General features: G+C 36.3%; 1 protein-coding gene across 4 annotated transcripts in view; it reads right to left on the reverse strand.

The window, feature by feature from the left end:
* Nucleotides 1–22,621, reverse strand: part of FRY (FRY microtubule binding protein) — a 159,710-nt gene that overhangs the window by 82,935 nt on the left and 54,154 nt on the right. For all 4 annotated transcript variants that reach the window (XM_041416003.1, XM_041416004.1, XM_041416005.1 and 1 more), the window contains exons 5-17: nt 21,719–21,809; nt 21,267–21,346; nt 21,069–21,149; nt 19,348–19,516; nt 16,871–16,963; nt 16,677–16,775; nt 14,128–14,229; nt 10,559–10,662; nt 9,984–10,092; nt 8,985–9,071; nt 7,082–7,253; nt 5,906–6,038; nt 1,662–1,769 (exon numbers count right to left, since the gene is read on the reverse strand). In XM_041416003.1, the coding sequence (XP_041271937.1) occupies nt 1,662–1,769; nt 5,906–6,038; nt 7,082–7,253; nt 8,985–9,071; nt 9,984–10,092; nt 10,559–10,662; nt 14,128–14,229; nt 16,677–16,775; nt 16,871–16,963; nt 19,348–19,516; nt 21,069–21,149; nt 21,267–21,346; nt 21,719–21,809 (1,428 nt within the window). The remainder of the gene's footprint in view (nt 1–1,661; nt 1,770–5,905; nt 6,039–7,081; nt 7,254–8,984; nt 9,072–9,983; nt 10,093–10,558; nt 10,663–14,127; nt 14,230–16,676; nt 16,776–16,870; nt 16,964–19,347; nt 19,517–21,068; nt 21,150–21,266; nt 21,347–21,718; nt 21,810–22,621) is intronic.

Here is a 22,621-nt window from a genome sequence, read left to right on the forward strand (position 1 = left end):
TACCTATTTTACCAAATTTGTGATTCCCTTGCTCATACTTAGAAATATCACTTAAAACACTACCAATGTCTCAACGATGCTGTAGCATGAGTACACATGGGAGAGGAGAACAGATTTCCAAAGCTCATCTTCTTGGGGAAAGGCTGAGTATGTAATTGCTTCTGAAGTTGCTCTAGAGAAGCTTCCCTCAGCTCCTTTTGATGTCTCACTTCTTTTCACAGTCAGAATCAGAACAACTCAGCAAACTTACAGCTTGCATTGTCCCAGCAGGGCAATCACCCAAGAAATACTTAGAACCACAGCTGACCTTTTCTGAATGAAGTTTGATGACAGAATAAAGATAGACCAGAGGTTATATTGACAGTTGTGAGACTTAAGTAGGGTAGCATCAATATATAAAGAAACTCACACTGGTGTCCAAATTTTCTTAAGAGTCTGACCTGGACAATCCTGTGATTGAAGAGCTGTGACCTGAATAGATATGTGCTTTATACCAGCTCAGTTAAGGCCATTAATAAGGATAAAACTCTAGTTAAAATATTGGATTAAAGGAAAACATGTCCTTTTAAATTTCTCTTAAGCAGAACTGATGCAACTGTTTAATAAGGTATCTGTATAATTTAATAATGCAATTATTTAAAACAACCTACAAGTGATTTATTGCAGACAACATGCACACAAGGAAATCAAGCTGGCCATGCACTACAGCACACCTACTGCTGGCTGATAAGCTGGCTTGTTTGGCTGTCTGCACTCTCCACTACCAGAATCAATTGTTTCACTGTTTTAGCACATCACTGGGAATTAGTTGTTCATAGAGCAGAAAAAAACTGGCTTTGTACCTAGCCTGGTTCCCACATCTGCCATTCTCACATCTGTGATGTCTGAAAAGCAAGAACAGGGTGGCAAAATTTGCTGTGCCACAGTTACCTGAGAGCAATATGCTGCAAAGCCTTCTTGGTTCAATTTAATACCATAATCCACTTACACAAAGAACACAAGCTGGAACCTTGGTCTTGGATACTTGAACTGAAATATAATAGACTCTGTATTGAATGGCACCTTTTATCATAATTATTTGCCACAAGTCACTGATTTGATGTCCTGAAACCTAAGTGGTGTAGAAGCCATGTGGTAGACAACATTGTTGAGTGAAGTCCACTCAGACAAATTAAATGGAGGGATATAATATTTTTTAAACTGATTTTTTTTTATTTTATGCCTAATAATAATGTAAAAATGTTTTTATAATATACCACATCTAGCACATGCTGTTTTACCAAAGAGACATGTGGGAATCATAAATCAAAACTAAACAGCTACCTCGTTTTTCCACTACACAGAAAAGATGTTTCCTCCTGTTAATCAGAATGCTGTGATGGTTAGAAAACAGTAAAATGTTGTGACTTTCCTGAATAACAGCGAATATCACGTAACCTAAATACTGATGGAAGAGTTTTGGAGGACATACCAACTTTTTCATAAAATTATGAACCATAATAAAAACACAGAAACTGTAAAATGCAGCTAGGACAACTCTGTCTAACTCATTAAGAGCAATTTTTTTTTAAACATATATAAAAAGAAACAGTTACATATTGTGTGGCTCAGGTTTTCACAGTGTTCCCCTGGAGCAGTCATTCAATTATTGTACAGTTTACCTTGCCAGCAAGTCGATCAACTCAAGTTTTGACATTCCATCAGGAAGTAATCGAGGAATAGCAGCAACACATGTTCTGAACAGATCAATTTTTGGTTTTCTTTCACCACTGAAAAATTAAAAGAGAACTTTGAGTAAACTTAAGAAGGAACTGTGTTAAATGATCCACCTCTAAAGCGCCAGAGGCCTACTAAGAACATCAGGATGGACAGCTAGACACTATAATGAAGTAAGAAGGAAACATGAATACATTTTTCCATTGAATAAATGGTTTTGATTTTGACATTTTTCATGCATCACACCTACACATGGAACATCAGTTATTAATGATTCATTTGCTTCTCTCTGAGAGGAACTGGCATATATAAAAAAAATGGACGTGTAATATAGGAGGGGTCCTCGGTCAAGACCAGCATTTATATGCTGCAAACTTTGGACGAGGCAATGAGGAAAGAGTTGGGGTGTTCTCCATCATAGTGCAGCTGTATTTCACCAGTTGTATAAAGAAAATAGCAGATGTGTAACAAGGGCAAATAACACGACTGAAGATAGAGAGATTTGCCCTCAACAGAGGACAAGCCTATGGAAAACCATCATGATACGTTTTAATACTCAAAAAGGTGTGTAATTTAGAGGTAGGTATGGTCAGAGAGTTTCTGTTGATCACTGCCAGAGATAACAGCATTTTGGCAACTCTTATCAGCTAGAACATGTTTTAGCAGCCCTAAGGCTGTTCTAATCTGTAGAATGGCACAACTGCTCCCTAACAGCCTGCCTAAGTCATTAAGTACAAAGTTCAGAATGAACCAAACATTAGGTTGGAAGTCCATGAGTCTTCTAAAGTAGCTCAAGTTTCAGCTGTTGATTATTTCAAAACAGATGCAGTTGTTTTCTGACTTGTTTTCAACATTTTTGGTAAGTCTGCAGATTAAATAAGTCCTTCAGATAAAGCCCAAAGAGTGGATTTTTTTTTATTTGCTCATTTTTATCTCAATCATCTATTATGTGATGATAAGGGTGTAGAGGAAATTACCAAAGCATAACAGCATTTCAAACTGTGCAGTCTTTCCCATAATATTATTAATTATTAGCCTGTAATATGCTTTGAATGTATCAAAAAAAGTAAGGTTCTGTTTAGAGGCCATATTATAAACATGCAGAGAAAGATTGTTCCTTTTTTAATATGCTTCCAATAGAACTGGAAAAGAATGAGGGGGAAAAAGAGACATTGTAAGCTACGTAACACCACACTGAAATGGAGTGACAAAACAAAAAATGAACTTAGTTTTCCTGCACCTTGGTCCATTGCCCTGGTCTCTACATTACTGTCTCTCCACCCAACAGAGGACATTGCATTTGGGTCCTGGATGCAATACAGTCTGAAAGAAGATTTTCTGTACTCATTATTTCAGAGAGTAACACTGAGTTCAGTTCAGTGAGTATAGAAAAGGCATAAACTGATATTAGACTTACTTAATTCAAAGGTTTAAGACAGTTTTGTAGTGAATGCCATACTGTCTTTTAACACCCTACTTATCAGCTTGGATATGTATTACATGAATAAAATGTTGACATATCTTTAATTAACTGTCTTAATGGTACAGTTAGGAGAAACTATATTCATGATTAATTACCTCTGTCTCACTATGCCTGAATTCTAACAGATAAAACTTGAAAGGTGTCAGCAACTGACTGGAAAAGGAGTAAAATACAACATCTCACTGAGAATTTGGTGATAAACAAATCCCTTTCAACTATTATCACTAAAGCAAATACTAGTAGCTGGATTAATAACTAGTGCAAAATCCTATATTTTTACAGTTGTAAACATTAAAGTGTCATTGGGAATTTTATGTGCAGGCAAACCAAGTCTTCCTTGATGACTTGAAATGGAAAATGAACTTTGCAGAGTTTCCTTATGCTCAGACTCTAGCAAGGGCAAAGTTTGTGCATTTCAAACGGAGACTTGTAAAATAATAGTTTGAGAGGAAATTCTTCTGAAGCCAAATGAGTAATTATTTATAAATATAAAATCTGTGGGTGTTCCATGGCTTATCAGCTGCTCAGAAGAGTAGCAGGAGAAGATCCAAACCTCAGGCTCAAGTTCCCAACTTACCATCTGAGCTACCAGGCACAGCACGCGAGGGAGGCAAGGGGAGCCTTTGAAGTACTTGCAAGGACAGGTTTGCATTTTAGAAAAATGCATGCCCTATTCTATCTAAATGTTGGAAAGTAATTATAGTCAGTATTGAAATTTATATCCCAGTGCATGATGCAAAGGTTGCTTCTTACTCAGGATTTTAGTAAGACTCTCCATACTGGAATTATTACTTCCAATAAATGCTTAAAGGATCAGTAATTAAATATTGTCTAGAAGCAAGCACTGCCAAAGAAAATTCCAGAATCTGCAATGTTATGTCTGCTCACTGCCTGGCTACTTCTCTCATATTCTTATTTTATTTGTTAATAAAAATACCATTGTTGTATTCATTTTATACAGTTTGCACATAAACTTTACGTAACTATGACAAAAGTAATGACTTAAAAATGTACATAAATACAGTGTGATATCTACCAATTAAAGCCCATAAGAATTCAAAATAAATATGTAACTCCATAGAAGCATACAGTTCTGCAAACAAAATGGGAAGTAATTACATAAAAACATGTTGGTTTTTCTACATATCCACAATGCATTTTTTGAAAGGATAATTTTCAATCCTGATAGTAACATGTTGCTGTTGATGTTTTTTGTGAGTTCACATGATTTTAGATCAACTGATAATTAAGCATCCCAGATATTTTTTTCCCCTTGAAAGAACAAGTAAAAATATGTTATAATGTGGTTTGCCTTTCAAGTGTACATATAGTTTAGAGCTCATCTGGATATAAAATACAAGACAAAAGGCAGTAACTTACATGTCTAAATATTCCAGTCTTCATGTTTATGACAAAAATTACTACTAAATCTTAAGACATTCTGAAATCTAAAACTCTTTTGAGTCTATTTGTTCACCAACTCTAAAAATAAACAAAATTTTGGTGATGCTGAAAAACCATCCAGAGGGTATTTATAGCAAAGATTAAGTACACTTCTTATCTTAGTGCCCAAGGTTTCACTGTGCAATTATCTCTTGGGAATAAAATGTGAATTTCAAAACTTGCTTTCCCTGCCACAAAGGCCTGAATACCCAAAATGGTTATGAAAACTGGGTGACAGAAATGAACAGGACACGGGGTAGGACTACAGGAAAAATATGAAATATTATTGGATAGTAATACTAGCTATGAATAAGTAAGACAATGCTGATGACACAGCTTACAGTCTCACCTACAGGCACTGCAACAAACAAGGGCAGAGGAACAAAACCACGAAGATTGTATCAGTTATACAAGATAGTCAGTCTATCATTCACAGTACTCCTAGCAAGTTGACTTTTTTGGGCATTAAATTAAAAAAAAAATCTCAAAAAGACACAGTGTCCTTTTCATTACATCTCAAACGTTTTTCCAGGGGTTGTTTCTTTTCTAGAATAATGACCATGTCTACTGCTCTAACAGGAAAGATATGCAAGGTATCCTTACAGCTGAGATCTCTACAATGTGTGCTCGGCACGTATCAGATGATGTCTGCGTCTGTAACCTCTACTTGATGTTCACCTCACCAGAACTCTCTCCAGGAAAATTCCCTCACTAATAATTCTGGATGAAAGTGAAAAATGGTGCTGTTCAACGCAGTTTGAAGCACACTGGTTTGATTCTATTCCAGTGGGATACTGCTTAAATCCATGCCTTATCAAAAGATTACTTGGGTTTTTAATTAAGATTTGATTTTGATTACAGGCAAGAAAAGCAAGACGAATTTTTGAATACTATTATTAGTAGGGATTTACAAAATTCATTGCATTCATTTTGAAGTTCAATGATGCAAATATACCCTGAGACAATGTTCTCAGCATAGGCTGCCAGGTTTTCTACTTTAGCATTCTACTTCTACCATCCAAACAACCATAGGATTCACACATGATTTTACCTACATAAAGACCATCTTCCATTCCAAACACTGTGGCATTCAAAGAAGCACAATCGACTTGTCATAAACATTTTTTCAAAGTATATACTAATTAAGCTAAATGTTCCTGTTTCTTGCTGTTTCTCTGATGACTCATGATAGACAGAAATAGAGAAAAAGTTCCAAAATTACATCTGCATGTTTCATGGGAATTAGTGTTCTTTAGCACTCACGTAATCATGTCTTCAGGTTCTTTGTTAAGCATCTGTATGTTGGTAAGCATCATGCACCGACCCACTTCCTTGTCAAGGTGTCTGAGTATGTTGTCCACAGCTTTCCTTACTTGAGAATAATATAATGACATGCCTGCAAAAATACGGGGTTTTGTATAACTTGGGATATTTATAAATACATATATATTCTGAAAAAGAAAGTTGCTTACTCATGCTGTGGTGCATGAACTAAGAAAAATGCTTTCCTCATGAGACAGGATATTCCTGATATCCTGATCCAAAACCAGAATATGTTGCCTGCTCCAAAAAGGAACACTTATGTGTTATACATGAAAACTGGAATACTGCATCATAAAATGGCAATGAAATGGCTAATACAAGAACTTAATAGTGCAAACATTTGTTATCAAACACTATCTTCAAATACTTCAAATACTTTAAATACTTCAACAGCAGTGGGTCTTACACTGCTTGTTTTCTTGGTATTACTACAATGATCTAGCACAGTACAACGCAGGTCTTTGTCACTGGTGTAGACTTCATTTCACTCACATAACTTTATGGACTTAATGAAGTGTGAAGGGGAGCAACCAAATTTTTTTTTTTTTTTTTTTTTTGCCAACAAAACCAGGCACCTTCAGGTGCCTGATAGAGAGGCTCTTCTACAGCACAGGATTCTTGCTCTACATTGAAGCCCAAGACACCAGTGCTGTTAACTTAGGCACTTCAGTACAACATTATTTTACATTTAGAAGTTTTGCCATTTTGAAAGTTTAGGATATTGCAGTTAAAATGAGGCTATAAATGGCATCTTTGATGGTTTTGAAAGCTGGTACATCTTTGAGCACAGGCACTCTTTCTAATAGGATGAATATCCATGAATAAACACAATTACCAGCACTGAAAGATTAAAGACTACTTGTGTCTTAACCCCTCTCAGAACAGAGGGTTGTTACCTCTTGTGGAGCATGACTGAGGACTTTCCAGAATAACCTATGAAAAGCGGCATTTGTCAAACTGAACCACACATTTCATTTGAACACACAATAAATTAAATTTTTACAATACAAAAATAAATCAAATACTCAACAATAATAAACTATTCTGCTCAAGTGCTGAAAACATGCTCACATCCATTCTCACACAAGTTTCTGTATTGTCCATTCTCTTACTGACCTATCATTTTAGCTTCCTCCTCTGTAAGAGTTTTGCTCAAATATGTTTTCTTCACTCTGAGAGTGTTTCCTGAGGGAAGGACAGCTCCAGTCACTGGCATTGGTGGTTCACCATCTTTTTGCTGCAGGCTATCAGCAATTACCAAGAAAGCTCTCAGGCCAATATTCATTCTCTGTGAAGTTTAAAAGATGGATGAGTTCCATAATCAAATAATCATATTATACTTATATTCTTCATTCGCTTTGAAATTTGGAGAATGCACTTGCTAGCATTTTTTTCTGTATCTTCACTACATTAAGTAGCCTGATATATTTCACAATAACTGCCCATGAAATAAACAGTGAATTCTTATCTCCACTCTGAGCAGTGCTCTCCCCTCTCAGAATTTTAAGTATTTGCATAGCACATTATCTTTTTATCTTCAGGATAAAAGACCTGGATATGATCTGCAGTGTAGCAATGCATCTTAAATGGACTTCAGTTAAACATAAATGACCTACATCTGTTATGAAAAAAAGATCAATAACTGTCTTGAAAGGCCCCAGGGTTAATCATACTGAGAGAGAAGTCTGGAATGATGCTCAATGCCAAAATTACAATGTGAAAATATCTGGAAGCTGAATCTAAGTGATATGAATGCCTTCTGGGAATGCACCAGAGGAAATCTTGCAAGCTTTGCATTGAAAGACTAGAATGTTTTCAATTTCTCTGGAATGTGTTCCAAAAACTAATAGGCTATCCTACTGACAGTCTCCCAGAGATGCATTTACACAGACTACGGGGAATTTTCTTTCAGAATGCTGAAGTCCACATACATAAAAAAGTGGCACTATAATGTCTTAATTTTCAGAATTACAATGTTGTTGAGTAAAATTTCAGATGTTGATTCAACAAGAAGCTAAGGACTATGTCCACCCCCTCTCAGCTGGGCTAACACAAAATGTCCTTTGTAGGACCTTTCTCAGTGAATGCTGCAGGTGGCTGACTCAGAGCATGGTGAGGACTGCCCGCTCAAAAATTCTGTTTCATTCTTTTTTTACTCTGCTACAGAAAGATGAAAGCTGTGTTCAAAGTAAAGCTTGCCTTTCATTTTTCTTGCTTTTGACAGGAGAAAGTTTAATCTACTTTTCCACATTTTTCTAGCAAATATAACTTGTGCAAGGCAATCACTCTATTTTAACATCTTAGTGAATAGATACAACAGTTTAATTCTGCAAGATTAATAGTGACCTGTTTTATGAGAGGATCACAAATTATTTTGTATTTTTCCTAATTTTCAAATGAAAATATTTTCAAAATTTTAATGAATTATATATTCTTAAGAGAATTTTTTTATTCTCTTGGTAATTATTTATATTTTGATTTTTTAGAAAAGTTTTTCAAATTTCTTATTGTTTTCTCTACACGAGGAAGCTGACTCACGATACCAGTACCAGTGGAGTTTTGCTGGTCAGAGTGGTAAAATTTTATTAGTGTTTTCTTTTTCAAGCTTTCTTGCATTATGTACTCGGTAAAACTGTTTTGAAAAACATTGACATTATAACAGAAAAAGTAGTGTTTTATTAAAATAGTTCAAAGGTGTTGCATGTAACAACAACACACATATTGCTGATAAGAACATACTGCAATGAATAGTTTTATTTATATTTTTCTTTTTGTATTATACATTTGCACTACTTCACATTTGGTATTCTTCACTGAGAAAACATCAGAAAGGCATGAACAATGTGACATTTTACATGTGACAATTAGAAATTCACAGATGTATTTTACCAATAAATCAGATTCAAGATTTTACCTGAAAACAGGACAAAGGTGAAAGCATGCTTATAATGTAACCAGGAAATAAAGGAAAAAAAACAAAGAAAAAAAAAAGGCAAAAAAGCACAGATGTACATCATACCTCAGGGTTGAGACTGAAAGCTTTTGCTGGTTTTCCAACACAAAGGAAGTCAAAGATAATTTCTTTCATTGCAAAATCTAAACGTTCCTAAAATAGCAAAAATACTGCAAATCAGTAAGCTGCTCACTTCTGTTAGTTATTTTCATTAAGGTTATAGAATGCTGAAAACCATTTTAATCAGGGTTTATTTAAATATATGGTAAAGTAGATTTTCAGAAGTACATAGAACATATTATCAGATCTAAGCTTTTAGCAATGCTTTATATTCAGAAAATCCAAAATGTATAGCATTTAAATAGAAAATTATCCACTTTTGAAAGAAAGCTTTTAATTATTTCATTTAAACTGCAGTAATTATGGCACTAACACAGTATTTTACATAAAAAGAGCTTGTTCACAGATGGCACAGTTAAGGGAAGATTTTAAGCATCTGTTTGCTTCATTCCTATTCAGAGACTTTAAGTACGTGCTTAAGTGCTTTGCTCAATGGGAAAATTTTCTAAAATTAAGTCATAATAGAGATAAAACTTCCAGCACCGTAGGTTAGTCTATTTTAGCAGTTCCCATTTGAACTGATGAAAACTACATGTGTCAACTCCATGCTGAACTTGGTTGACATCTGACTTCCTGCTTCGACAGCAGTACAACTTATTGTCCTGTACACCAGGGATGATGCAGTATCAGGATGAAACATGGACTATTATTCTGAACTTTATTGACAGTCAGAATGTGTCAACAAACGCGTTTTTTACTTACTGGAAATTTTAAAAACTGACAAAAATTACTTGTGAGTTAAGTGAACACATTTTCATCTAAAACCTGTCATTCAAAAGAAGTTTGCCCCAGCTCAGTCTATAATTTCATAATTCCCTGCTTGACAGATAATGTCAACATGGTGGCAAAAAATTCAGTCATTAGAAGTTTACCTATTTGTTAATTTGTTATTGGGAAAAGAAGTTGTTAATTACATGGAAAGATATACGCATGGCTCTCCCATACCTGTGCAATAAACTGTATTATCTTCACAAAGATGTTTAGAGGCATATCTCTTGGCACAACACCACGGGACCCTTTTGGGAAAAGGGTTGTGACAATAGTAATAAGTCGACTGCAAAAGAAAATAAACATTAGATATTTTTGGACTTCACAGACCTTCATTTAACATGACACTCCATTTAGAAAGACCAGAAGAAACTTCCTTTCAAATGGAAATGTAATGGGGTGTCTTGTTCTGATCCTTTGCTACAAATTCAGTGTAATTATTTTATTTCATTACTACATGAAAAGTAAATTAACTAGTCAATGGCCACTACAAAAGTATTTTTAACTTACACTGAACAAGGAGTTACTTCTAATTTTTCCAAAAGCAGAAAACAGCAATTTATACAGCAATTTTCATAGGTGACAGAATAACTGACAGTGCCACAAGAGGGAATATTTTGTTGTGTACAGTTGAGTTTCTTATTTTGTAACAAAAATAGGTACAATTTGAAGGAATTCAGGAGAACTATAAAACCTCTTCACTGGCAACATCCACTCTACAATGGATTTTCATTACAAATAAAGCACTTTACCTTTGGGTAGCTGTGTTGCTTTCACATTTAATTCTGATCATGTAAACCCACAGTAGTCTGTACAAAGATTCCAGTGCAACTCGAGCCATTTTTGGGTCCTTATTCTAGAGAAACATATCACATAAGTAAAGCTTCAGGAACTAATTAGCAAGGAAGTTCTACACTTAATGGATGCCAAGAGTCAGAATTTTGATAATGAAACTACAAAAAAAAGATCCTCACAACTGCTCAGAGCTCCATTCCTGTAGCTGTAGGATGCTCAGGCATCCAACCTGCTTCTGTTATTACTTACGTTGTTGAAAAACCCAAGTATTAGTTTAAGTAAGTTAAATTAGATAAATGTTACCATTTAAAATCTCTGTTTGAAAACCCCCACAATTTGACTATGAAAAGAAAAAGTCCTATTCAGCAGATTACATAAATTCAAAAGTTGCCCTGTGGTGGAGGCTTGGTACAAAGAACAGATAAGAGAATGTACCATACATACTCAAAAGTGAAAGGACAAAAATTGGTGGATGCTTAGTCAGGCCTAATTAACATGGCATCTGTGATCAGCTGGACTGAATTGGTTTATCTGTCTGGATTGCTGTTTATTTTTAGAAACTAATACAGGATTGTCTTTGGGTCTCTTCAGTCATATGCAGTTTTCTGTTTCTGTGTCACTTGTAGGGGCTGTCTGAGTGAAAAACAAGTAAGTGCAGTCCAATCTGATGGTCTCCCACACACTGAGTCATCTGCTGGGTTAAACTTTGCAGGAGTCCAGTACACTTTGACCTGAGATAAAGTTTGCCTCGCCCACAGGCCAAATCTCCATGGCAAAAATCTGAGATATTTTAGGCAGACAAATGTTGAACCACAGATCAAAGACTGCGGTTTGATCAAAGAAACTGCAACTGATGCCATCAGAAATTCCTGAATGTGTATGGCTCTGGGTCCTGCAAAATTATGGGAAGACAATTTGCCAGCGATATGGGAGATGACTTTAACTTTCAATGTGGCATCTGTGACAAGCTTAGGAACAGAAACACTGGTTTTGGGCCCCAATTTCCATTCAACTCCTTGACAACACATTTTATGCAATAAAGTTTTATATGGACAGAAAACTGAATAAAATCTTTTCGCTTATTATAGCAGCATACAATGGTTGCCACACATGCTTAGAATAAATAATAAAAGGAATGTGAAACTTTACTTGGCATATTAATCTCTGCAGGACTATAAAATAATAAAATTAGTTATAATCAATTTGTTTATTAACCTGTTTACTTCCAATACATTTTTCATCAGGTGTAATTATGTCAGTCCCTGTACAATTCAGATCCAAGAATTTTATTTCTTCAACAGGTGATGAAGTACATTTTTCAAAATTTATTCTTATTCCAAAGCTTTCAAGAAAACAGCAGGCTGCGGCTAACTGAATTAAAGTAACAAGAGTCTCTGTAGCAGAGGAGGAATCTATCTGTTAGCAAATGTCCAAACAGCCCAGTGATGAGGTACTTAGCTGTGAGGGCCATTGAGAAAGAGGGAGCAGAAAAGGGCTGAGAGCAGTATCACTGGAATTTTCAAAAAATAGGTGGCCAGGTTTTTGTCAGATCAGTAAGCTGCATGGCAGAAACAGGATTAAGAGGAGGATGATAAAAAGCTCAAGATACATCCAGGGACCTTAAGGGCATGTGCATGAGCAAGATCTGTCCAAGCTCATGGTGTTGATGTGCACAACTCTCCCTCTAACGCATGGATTTCCAGTCTTTCCTCCAGCTGTGTGAGTTTGGCTTGGGTTTTGAGGTGCCAGCATATCTGGTGAAAATACTGTTTCAATGGTTGGGGCATCTCTTTCTCTGTACTGGGAAGGATCAATCACTTTCTTACTGTAGCCACATATTCAGCTACCTTACTGTTGTGATAAGGCACGAAATGATGACACAGACACTGCTGCTCTCGAGGGGAACAAAAAAGAAGAACCTTTATTTTCTGACTCCAACATTTATAGTTTTCCAAAGGTGACAGTGGATTGGAGGGTGACAGTGCCACCTCTCCAATGCCACTGGACAGACCAAGGGTCCATCAATTCTCTCCACCTCCATGAAAGAATGCAAAACATAGGTTATTTACAGAACTGTGTGTGAGAAAGTTTGTTGAAAGAATGTAAACATCAGAAGGCTTAACAAAGTCTTACAAAATCAGGGCGACAATCTTTACTTTCTCCCCAAAGTAAAGATTGAATTAGTGTCACCAGATTAATCTGGGAACCCTATAACTTGAAGCATATATCAATGAATTACAGGTTGCAAGATAAATTCCAATTTTATTTTCAATCAGTAAGATAGGACCAACTTTTCTTATATTTTCTCGGATGGTTTCAAATGATTTGTCAGGATCTCCTTAATTTTCAGAAAAATATATATTCCCACCTGTCTTTGCCTTTTTTGAAGCTTGTACAATTGCATAAATCCCCATAAAATTAGTTTCAATAACAACAAGGTTATTTTCTGAATCTCTTTGCAGGTAACATTCTAATGAATCTTCACTGAAGGTTAGGTATTCAAATACTGGCAGAAAGAAATCTTTAGGCAGACTGAACACTCTGAAGAGCTATTTTAACAGTAGGATCCATATGAAGAGAGTCAATACAAATTGTTTCATTAAGACAGAGAGGAAGCACAACCAGAAAGCAACAGCAAAAAAGGATGTAATACATACCTTTTTGATAAGCATGAGAACTCAACTTTTGGAGAACAGATATTTGCCTCTGAGATGGGAAATTGGCTGAAGTGTGACATTTGTGTGAAGTTTGAAGTGTGCTGTTAGCAGAAGCCTCCTAACCACTGGTTCATCAAGACACAGTTGGGAGGTCCTTCATTTGCTCTAACACTTCACTGTGTTTCTTATATTTCCCTTTCTGGTGGGCACAGGACCATCCTTTTACACGGCTGCAGTTTTAGCATGGCATGGGATTTGAGTTATTGCAAAAGTAAAAGGCACGTGGAGGAGCAGCAGTGATAACTAGCACATGTGCATTGAACACTACGTGCAGCCTGGGAACCACAGCAGATTGCAGTGGAAAACTAACCTTAAACCTCAAAGATCTAGCATATGGCAAGGGAATAAGAAGGGCTACGTGGAGGAAAAAACCTGAAACAGTTTAGGGTTTTTGTAATGCAAACACGTAACACAAGTGAAACAAGCAATGGAATCAGTGTCCTGCAAGGCGTTTCATTTAGAAAATGTAATAACAAGTTCTTTGTTTCCAATGATTATGTGAAAAAAAGCAAGTTACTACTAGCTCAGTTTTGGTATGTCACTAAACCTATTAACTTCTATCAGCAATTTTTTTGTGTTTCACAGGTGTTTGACTCAGTCTTGGTTTGAGTTAGATGAACAGTAGAACTAGGCCCAAGAATACTTTTTTGCTATTGAAAAAACCTGGACAGGTAAAGAACTTGTACTGTCAGGAATAAACTTACGTATGGAATCAGGTAATAGCAATAACTCACCACATTTACCTAAAAAGGTTATGCAACAGATCAACAGAGCATACTGATACAATATTAAAACCAAGAGATACTAACCTTGAGATTGGAAAGGCAGTTGTTGAGGAAAATATGCCATCTGTTTAAAAAGAATTGCTTCTGACTGACACAAAGCAGGCATGTTACCAAGGGGTACAAAGCCTAAACAGGAAATGGAAGTCAATATAGTGTTATTTGCTTGTCTACACAACACAAAACTAACCTAATAGAGCTACTGTAAACTTGAAGTTCTAACCTCTCCGTTTTGTGCAATCCAAGTCAGCCAACATAAACACATTAGTAAGCAGTACTATTCAAAAGGAGCCTTCTCTAAAGCTGTTACAGATACCTTTCAAGGAGGTATCTGTACCTAAAACCAACCACATGTACTCATAGCAGTGTAAGATAGGGCACAGTTTTACAGACTCTCAGGGCTAAGTTCTGCCAGTTTACTGAGAAATAAAAGCATGGAAATAACTAAACTTTGTTATTAAAACAACAGGACCCACAGAGATTGTTGGAACTTGTGAATCAGATGACTATTACTCCTCAAAATCTGCAGTCACAATATTTACAGCGAGACACATCAAAGAATTGTGTTAAAATACAAGGAATGCCTGAATCTGCTGGGAGGTACAGCTTGTGAAGTGAAAAAAAAAAAAGGAAGCAAAGCAGAACATAGAAGCTGTAATATCGGAACCCAGTCTGCTTGTCAACATTTTAACACTTATAATTGATACACTAAAAAATAAGCTAAAATGCACCTAATGATTTGGAAATTGACTCTGCTGTTTCAAGAAGACTAAGGTTTCAGTTGTAATGTTAATAAACCCAGTCAGGACATAAAAGGTGTTAGTAAAAAATAAGTTAACATTCACTTTAAGATGAATTATTTAAAAAATTGTCTCTAAATTCTAACTTCAGTTAGAGCTCAAAGTATAAACACATTCTAAATCTCAGTTACTGTTCCCGTAACACGTAACATAAACTGTCCATAACTAGGTTAATTTCTTGAGCAAATGGCAAATGTACATTAATTTTATTCATTTTCATCTCCGAAATACATATGGGACAGGATAACTGAGGTTTTCTCACAGAAGACTTTCCTACTATATAGTTGAGTGCTTGATTGGATCACAGAGTTTAGTAACATTCCAAGTCTTACAACCCATCCTAAGGAAGATCCCTAGGAGGGAAGATAAACCATCTCCTGGAATTTCCTAATTCACTACCAAGAGAACCTTAATGACTAGCTCATATGAGGTACATTTAGATAGAAAATGAAGCGAGATGACTTCCCCCATCCTGTCTGAACAGTGAGTGCATGGATTCACCAAACACTGATCTTGGTCCAGTTCAGACTTTAAGGAGTGTGCTTTCTTCCTGGAAGTCTGGAAATATGCACTGCAGCTATTTCTGTAAACTGTTTGCCTTTCCCCCCCCCCACTCCTCCTCGCAGTGTTTGTATTTCTAATCACACCCTCACAAGAATCTATTCTATTTTGTCACTTTTAACTATGTAGCCTCCAGTGTGGTATGTGTAGACAAGCAATCAAATGCAAAGGCCCAGCTGTGCAATCCTTTCTCAAGAATGTAGTATTGACTTTGGCAAGTATGGCCACAGTTTGGGAAGTGCTATTTAATGTAAAAACTGTACAGAAATGCTCTACCCTGCTGCAGTTCCAACAATGTTTTATTAACTCAATAGAGTGGAACAAAGCCACACAAATGCAAGCAGAGAGAAATCAGAAATACACCTCAAGCCTCCCACTAATTCAAACTGGATCAGGACTGCACCCCAGGGGATGCTCTGCCTGTCTCCTGGGAATGTTGTAACAGGCAGAGAGCTCCAGCACACTCCCGCAGTCCTCCCAGCAGTTTCGCTAGCGCCAGTGACCAGCATTTGCCGAAAGAACTGGAAACGGGGAAGACTTTTTGACTTTCCCCTAGAATGAGGGAGGACAAATGACACACTTTCTTTACTTAAAAGGTCCAAGACTTCAAAATGGATTAGCTAATGCCACACTGCTGACAGGCGCTGACCCAGTTGGAGAGACAGAGTGCTTAAGGCAGCCAGCATCAAACTGACTCAGATCCTCTTTTAATTCAGATCAACTCATGATTCCAAAAATACACTGCAGTGCCACTGTTCATCTCACATGAAAAAAAATGAAATAGGGAGCTACACATTAGCCAAGTTATGGATTTAAAAGGGCATGTGTTATAAATTTTTTTCCTTCCTACAATGTATTATTTAAGCCCCGTGAAAGAGCTGTTCCCACATGCCTCATTTGTTCTCGCATGACAAGAAGTGAACTCTATTCTTTCTCCTCTTCTCCTAATGTTTACACATAACAACTATGAGAAAACCTAACCATTTAATAATCACAGAACCAGAAGCTGACAACATAATTCATTCAGACTCATTTAGACTATTTTATCAGTAAAATAAGTACAGTTATTTTCTGGAAACACAATAGTCTTCCCTGCAAATAGAAATGTATTGGTTATAGACAAATGCAAATAAAACATTTTGCAGCTTCCCGAGAGTCTTGCTCAGAAATATTTGTGACAGTAAATTTTAATCTCTGCTTCTTAGAGTTACTAACCAATGAGTGTTTCTTTCGTGATGAAAGTTCAAGCGTTGTATCATACAGGCTTTCAACAAAGTTCCTCAGACAGGGGACATTCACTTCATTTTTAACAGCCTGAAATAAAATTCCATGTCAGTAAAAAAACTGTTTCACAAGCTGTTTTATCTAATTTAAAAAAATTATGCAAACAACATAAAAAATAAACTTACAGCAGCTACGGGGACAAGAATTTCAACAAACAGTCCTGCCAGTGCATGCTTGATATCTTTGTCTTTAACTTCAAGGAAATAATGTGCACATTCCTAAATTAAAAAAAAAAAATACAAGAAACATAAATTGCGTATCAGCTGGAATAAAGACCTCTGAATATTTGCTGAATGTGAATCACATGTCAGTGACTATTTTTATCCTGCAAATCCCACTGAAAACATTTGCCTCTTAACTTCTAAATCTGCATTTTGCAGCAAGCAGAAAGCAGGACATAAGTCAATATCAAGGAGCTGTTACTCTAATCCAGAAAGTCTCCACTGACTCCAGCTGTGCCTGGTGGTGTTTTGGACTGGAAATTGTGTTGGACTCAGGGGCTGACCTCATGCCCTGTGTGTATCTTCAGGAGCAAAACTAATAGTCATCATGGACTGCTTCACACAATGCTTTGAGAGGCCAAAAAAGGAATGTAATTTTCTGGTTTAAGACACACAGGGCAATGAACAATGTTATTGTAAATATTTTTGGATTAATTTCATTGCTAGGATTCATTGCATATTGAGGGTCAATACTGAATTGTGCTATGTGAAGACAATTTCCAGCCTGCATCTGGGGATTAAGAAAAATATAAAAACAGACTTTGTCCTAAACATGCAGTGAACTACTCTCCAGACAGCTGTGTTGCTCAGGAAGTGAGGGAGGGGAGATAAGCATCCACCCACTTGTGTGTACAACTTCTCTGAGGATGACAAATCCTATTGCCCCAGTTACTTCTGCGCGTTCAAGGCCCAAACAGCCCCTGACTGTATGAGGAAGATCCCCACTGACCATTTTTCTTCACAGTCATGCAGAGCAGTTGAAACCTCAGAACATGCATATTTTTTTTCCTGTGTGCTAACAGGATTATACAACACATGGCTTCAGTCAGTCTAGCCAGCCTTCTTGAGGTGCTTCTGCACTCTCTGGGGGAAGACAGGCTCTTCTGGAGCTCACTCCTGAAATTAGCTGACCCTTTGAAAGTGTCTTTGAAAGTGTCTCTCTCTACTACAGCAGCACTGTGTGACAGGTTTTAGGTGAAACACTGCATGGAGATACTCAAACAGACAAGCTGCCCAAAGAGTAGAAATGTACTTCACCAAACTGAGCAAACGAGGTTCTCCCACATGCATAAGTGCATCTTATGATGCAGAGTAGTAAATATAAGAACTCATTTAGCACTGAGATATTGTAGCAGGGGAAGACAGAGATAGAAATTTCAGTTTTACTGTATAGGATTCTTACCACAGATTTTAATAGCAGTGAACACTGGATAAAGCTGAGCCACAATCCCATTCACTCATCAAGTCATGCGCTCTGAACATACATTACTTTGGTATTTTTCCAGCTCTTGATAACTTAAAACTAAGTTGACACATACTAGTATATATCTACATAATCAAGAGTAAGGTAGGAAAAAAATTTACCTGTTTCTGTGTGGTTAAATATGTCTTAAATATGCAATTAAATATGGTTTAGAATATAGTTCAAAGCTGAAATAGAATGTGCTTCCTGTTCAGGACTTAAAAGAAAAAGCTCAGCGTGTTTGTATGCCTGTATATTTGTATTCCAATGCCAAATCCTTACTTGTGGGCATCTAACATTGATTTTTTTTTTTCTCCATTGACACATCTAAACACTAAACTTTACATGGAGGTTTATATAAAATATTTATTTTACTGGATGAGTGGGTACAAAGCATGTAACCATGTGGGTGATCCCAAGAAAAAAAAGAGGAATAGAAAGATTAAGCTAAAGAAACCTGCTGGTGGGAACAAAACCAATTATACGTTACTAGCAAGGACTCTGAAACATGAAGTAATTTCTTGCCTTTTACAAAATTGTGTAATCTTTTAATTTAAAGCATTCATTGTAATCCAGCTATGTTCTGTACTAGAGACTTTCAAAATAGGAAGGTACAGAATGCACTCTACAGCAAGCAGGGTGAAGGTGTGGTAGAAAGAGACAACACATCCAAAGGAAATTTGACCCAGCTTTTGCTGTCCCTTCCTCAGTGTTTTCCTGTCCCTTCCTCAGTGTTTTCCTCCGTTAGAAGTTTCTCTCTTTTCTGGCAACTGCGTGAGTATTGGAAGATTCACTTTGGAGGCAGTGAGCAGCTAGGGAGACACAGCTAGGCACAGGCACAGGGCAAGGGACAGCTGTGGGATAGTGGGGTGGAAGGGCTGGGGTCTACAGAACAAAACCTCTTCTAGCTGGAGGGTGAGCTCTAGGGACTAGAGGTCTATGACTGATGAAAAGTTGGTATGGGATGACACACTCCACAAACCAGAGCACTGAGGTGATCAGAACAAGCAGAAGTAGCTGCATGTAGGTTTATGTGGAAATGACATATGGAAAATCTCTTAAAATATTACATGGAAAATAAAGGCTAGCCCATTCAGAAAGGTTTGGGAAACCACAGCTATGTACTTAAGAATTTTACCTGCATAAACTGAAGAGAAGCTTCAAAGTCCTCCACAGGATACATCTTGATGCGAAAGAATTTCATTCCCATTATAAGACTGATAATGCTTTGAACTACGTATGGGCTTTGTTCTTTATGCCGCAACTCTTTTAGCTCTGCCATAAATTTCTTCTTTACAGCAGGAAATCTATGAATTCAGATTGGTTAGTTTCAAAAAGTTCAAAATCAATATTTGAAATATATTCTAAGGTATATAAATTGGGAAAAACCTAAAGAAGATAAAACTTAGTTTAAAAGTACCATTTTGCTCAGTATTTGAATAGATTTTTTTTCTAGCTTTCTTTCACTTCTAATAAACTGAGAGAAGGAAGCATACTGTCTGATCTTAGTCCTTCTAGATAACCATGTTTCAAATTATTTTATTACCATGCATCTCTTTTACATAAGAACTAACAATGCCATTTAAATAACCCCTTCAAATGTTTTCCAAAAAATCCACGATGGAAGACAGCTATCTTGCAAGTACAAGCAATACTTTCAAAATAAAATTTTTATACTATAACCCTGAAAATATTCATATAGGTAGTTTGTCCCTTCAGTTTTTTCCCCTAACAGCCATTACAGTAACACTTAAGCATTAACAACTACAATAACTTGGAGTAGAGGGCTCTGTGATCATTTTTTGTCTCCCCTACAAATCTGTTGAAGGTGTCTTTGGAGACAACTTCATTGTCCATAAAAATTATATATGGAAAGAGCATCCAACAGGACCTCCTGCCCTTTCTGACACAAAATGGAAATAATGTAATTGTGGTAGATGTAGCATTTAACAACCTTTTGTTACCCCCTTTGATAGACAACCCAAGCGAACTGAAAGAAACAGATTAGCGGGAAGAAACCCTTCAGCTATAGAGACATCAAGGCCCTTCAAAACTTTGACAGTCAACTTGAAGCTTTGGATCCAGATGCAACTTCTTTTGCATTTGACCCAGCCAATTTAGAGACCCAGGGAAGACCTTAGCAGAATTTATATGACTTCCAGAATCTCAAACTGTTTTAGCCACATCAAGCCAAACTGACTGGTTTTGTAGAGCTGAGACTCACCCTCTGCAACACCAAAGTGTCAGGAGACAGACAACATTACATCAGGGCAGTAAAATTCATCCTCTGCTTAGCTGGTGGTTTAAGCGTACAACGAGATGCTATATTGGGTACAGAAGATCCTGAGCTTGACTGTTTTCAGATTCAAAATTTAAGATCTGACCCACAAGATGTTTTATGTCATCTGTTCTAAGAAGGATGAAGGGTTCAGAAGCAGATGCATTAAGTTCTGAGCTGAAATAGCAGCAGAGAGCCTTAACATTGTTGCTATGCAGGAGGATAGCATAGCCATTTATAGGTTTGCCCAGCTAAAGAAAAAATAGCATCTACAAAAAAAATAGTCAAAATAGCTCTCTTCAGCCCTTTGGGCTTTCTACAGACGTCATTGCTGAGATAGGAAAAATAATGCTGCTGTAGTTGAGTTGAATTTATTCAGTATCACTGGACTAGATGCAGAAAGCCTGTGATTCCCTAGAGGCCTATGTTCTAGAACATCTGGATAAACAGAAGGCCAATGAACTGAAATGACTTATTTCTACAGAAAACTTAAATAAAGTGAGAAAATCATAATATTCACATGCTAAGAAAGTAGACTTTTTTATATTTATGGAGGAAATAATACATTGAATTTTTCTTACTTTGCTTGAGCTAGAACACCTATTACTTCTGCATACAAATCTGCAACAATGTGCATATTCCCAGTGTTAGGACCAAGGTACCTAGCAAGACACAAGAAAGAATTCTCAGCTGAGAAAACATATTGTTTAAACCACAACTATTACAAAAATAAGGAAGTAACTTTTCAATAGAATTTTTTGCATGAAAAACAGCCTTACCCTTCTTTGTACTTAAAGTGCTTGAAAGCCAAGTTAATAACATCATTTACCAAACTGTCTATTACGGGATGAAGTGGAATCTGGAAACATAAAATAAAATATAACAAGTACACATGTGCTAGTATTACTCAGGGATATCATCCATTCAGAAATATATCAATTAAAATAGCATGTAGCTAACAAAATGGCTAAAATGAGCCAGTCTTTCTATGTTTATTTAGTTTTGAAGATAAATACTTTAGCTCCAAAGACTTGGCCAAGTAAGGTCTGTGTGAGCACAGAATGCTATGTATCATAGAGGTGCAAAAAGACAGCAGTGAAGAAGCACGCAGGATGTATTTCATTATTTTATTACAATCTTAAAGATGCAAACAGAAAGAAGAATCCCAAAATTCATTTGTATTGGTAATTTCCATCATTTATTAGTTAATGGATAATTTAAGAACTCCTACCTGTTTCAAAACTTCTATTAATACTAAAGAAAAAATAAAATCAATAGCCAGATCTCTTCTCTCCATTAAATAGTCCCTCTGCTGTTCATCACTGCAAAATCAAAACAAGAAACACAATGTTTTGGAGAAGTGTCATAATTCATATTATATGCCTTCTTCAATTACACAAATACAGGTAACAGGGAATTGTATTCTGCCTTTTAAACTGCAGTCCAGCATTTCAGAAAGTAATGTACTGTTACACTCTTAAAATCTGAGCCAAGCAGACCAAATCTAACTTGTTACTTTGACGTTCTTTCAAATGCTTAAATATCATCTATCCACTTCCTCCCTCTTTTTTTTTCCAGTTAAAGATCCACAACAATAAAAAAAATCAAGGAAACTTGTGTATTCTGTATTCTAAAAAATGGATTAAATTTTAAATTTCTTGCTGATGACACCATTTAGACCATTCTTAATTACATTTTGGAGGCAAATGTAACTTTGTGCTATCAAATTCATATTTAGACTTGTCATGAATTTTGACAACTGCCTTAAAAGTACCAGTGGAGAATTCACAACTAAACTGTATTATCTCTTAAAAACTGTTCCAGTGTTAATTTTTTAACTTTGGCTACACTTGTCAAACTTTTCAAACACACTTCTTGTACAGAACAACACAAAGGAGTAAAAGTCTGAGGTGAATAGCTCCCAATAAAAATACCAAAAGACCACCTATTTGAATCAACTGATTAAATTTTCAAAGTGTACTGAAAAGACAACATGAAATATACAGTATTTTTTTGTAAAATTAAACATTAAAGAAACAGTTCTGCAGCTCACTTGAAGCATTTAACATGATTCCAGTGAGATTTTTGTGTAGATTTGGCACAATTCCTATAAACATTGAGAGTTTTAGTGACT

This window comes from Onychostruthus taczanowskii, unplaced genomic scaffold (assembly GCF_017590055.1).
Source record: "Onychostruthus taczanowskii isolate IOZ18803 unplaced genomic scaffold, ASM1759005v1 scaffold50, whole genome shotgun sequence".
Classification (NCBI taxonomy): Eukaryota; Metazoa; Chordata; class Aves; order Passeriformes; family Passeridae; genus Onychostruthus; species Onychostruthus taczanowskii.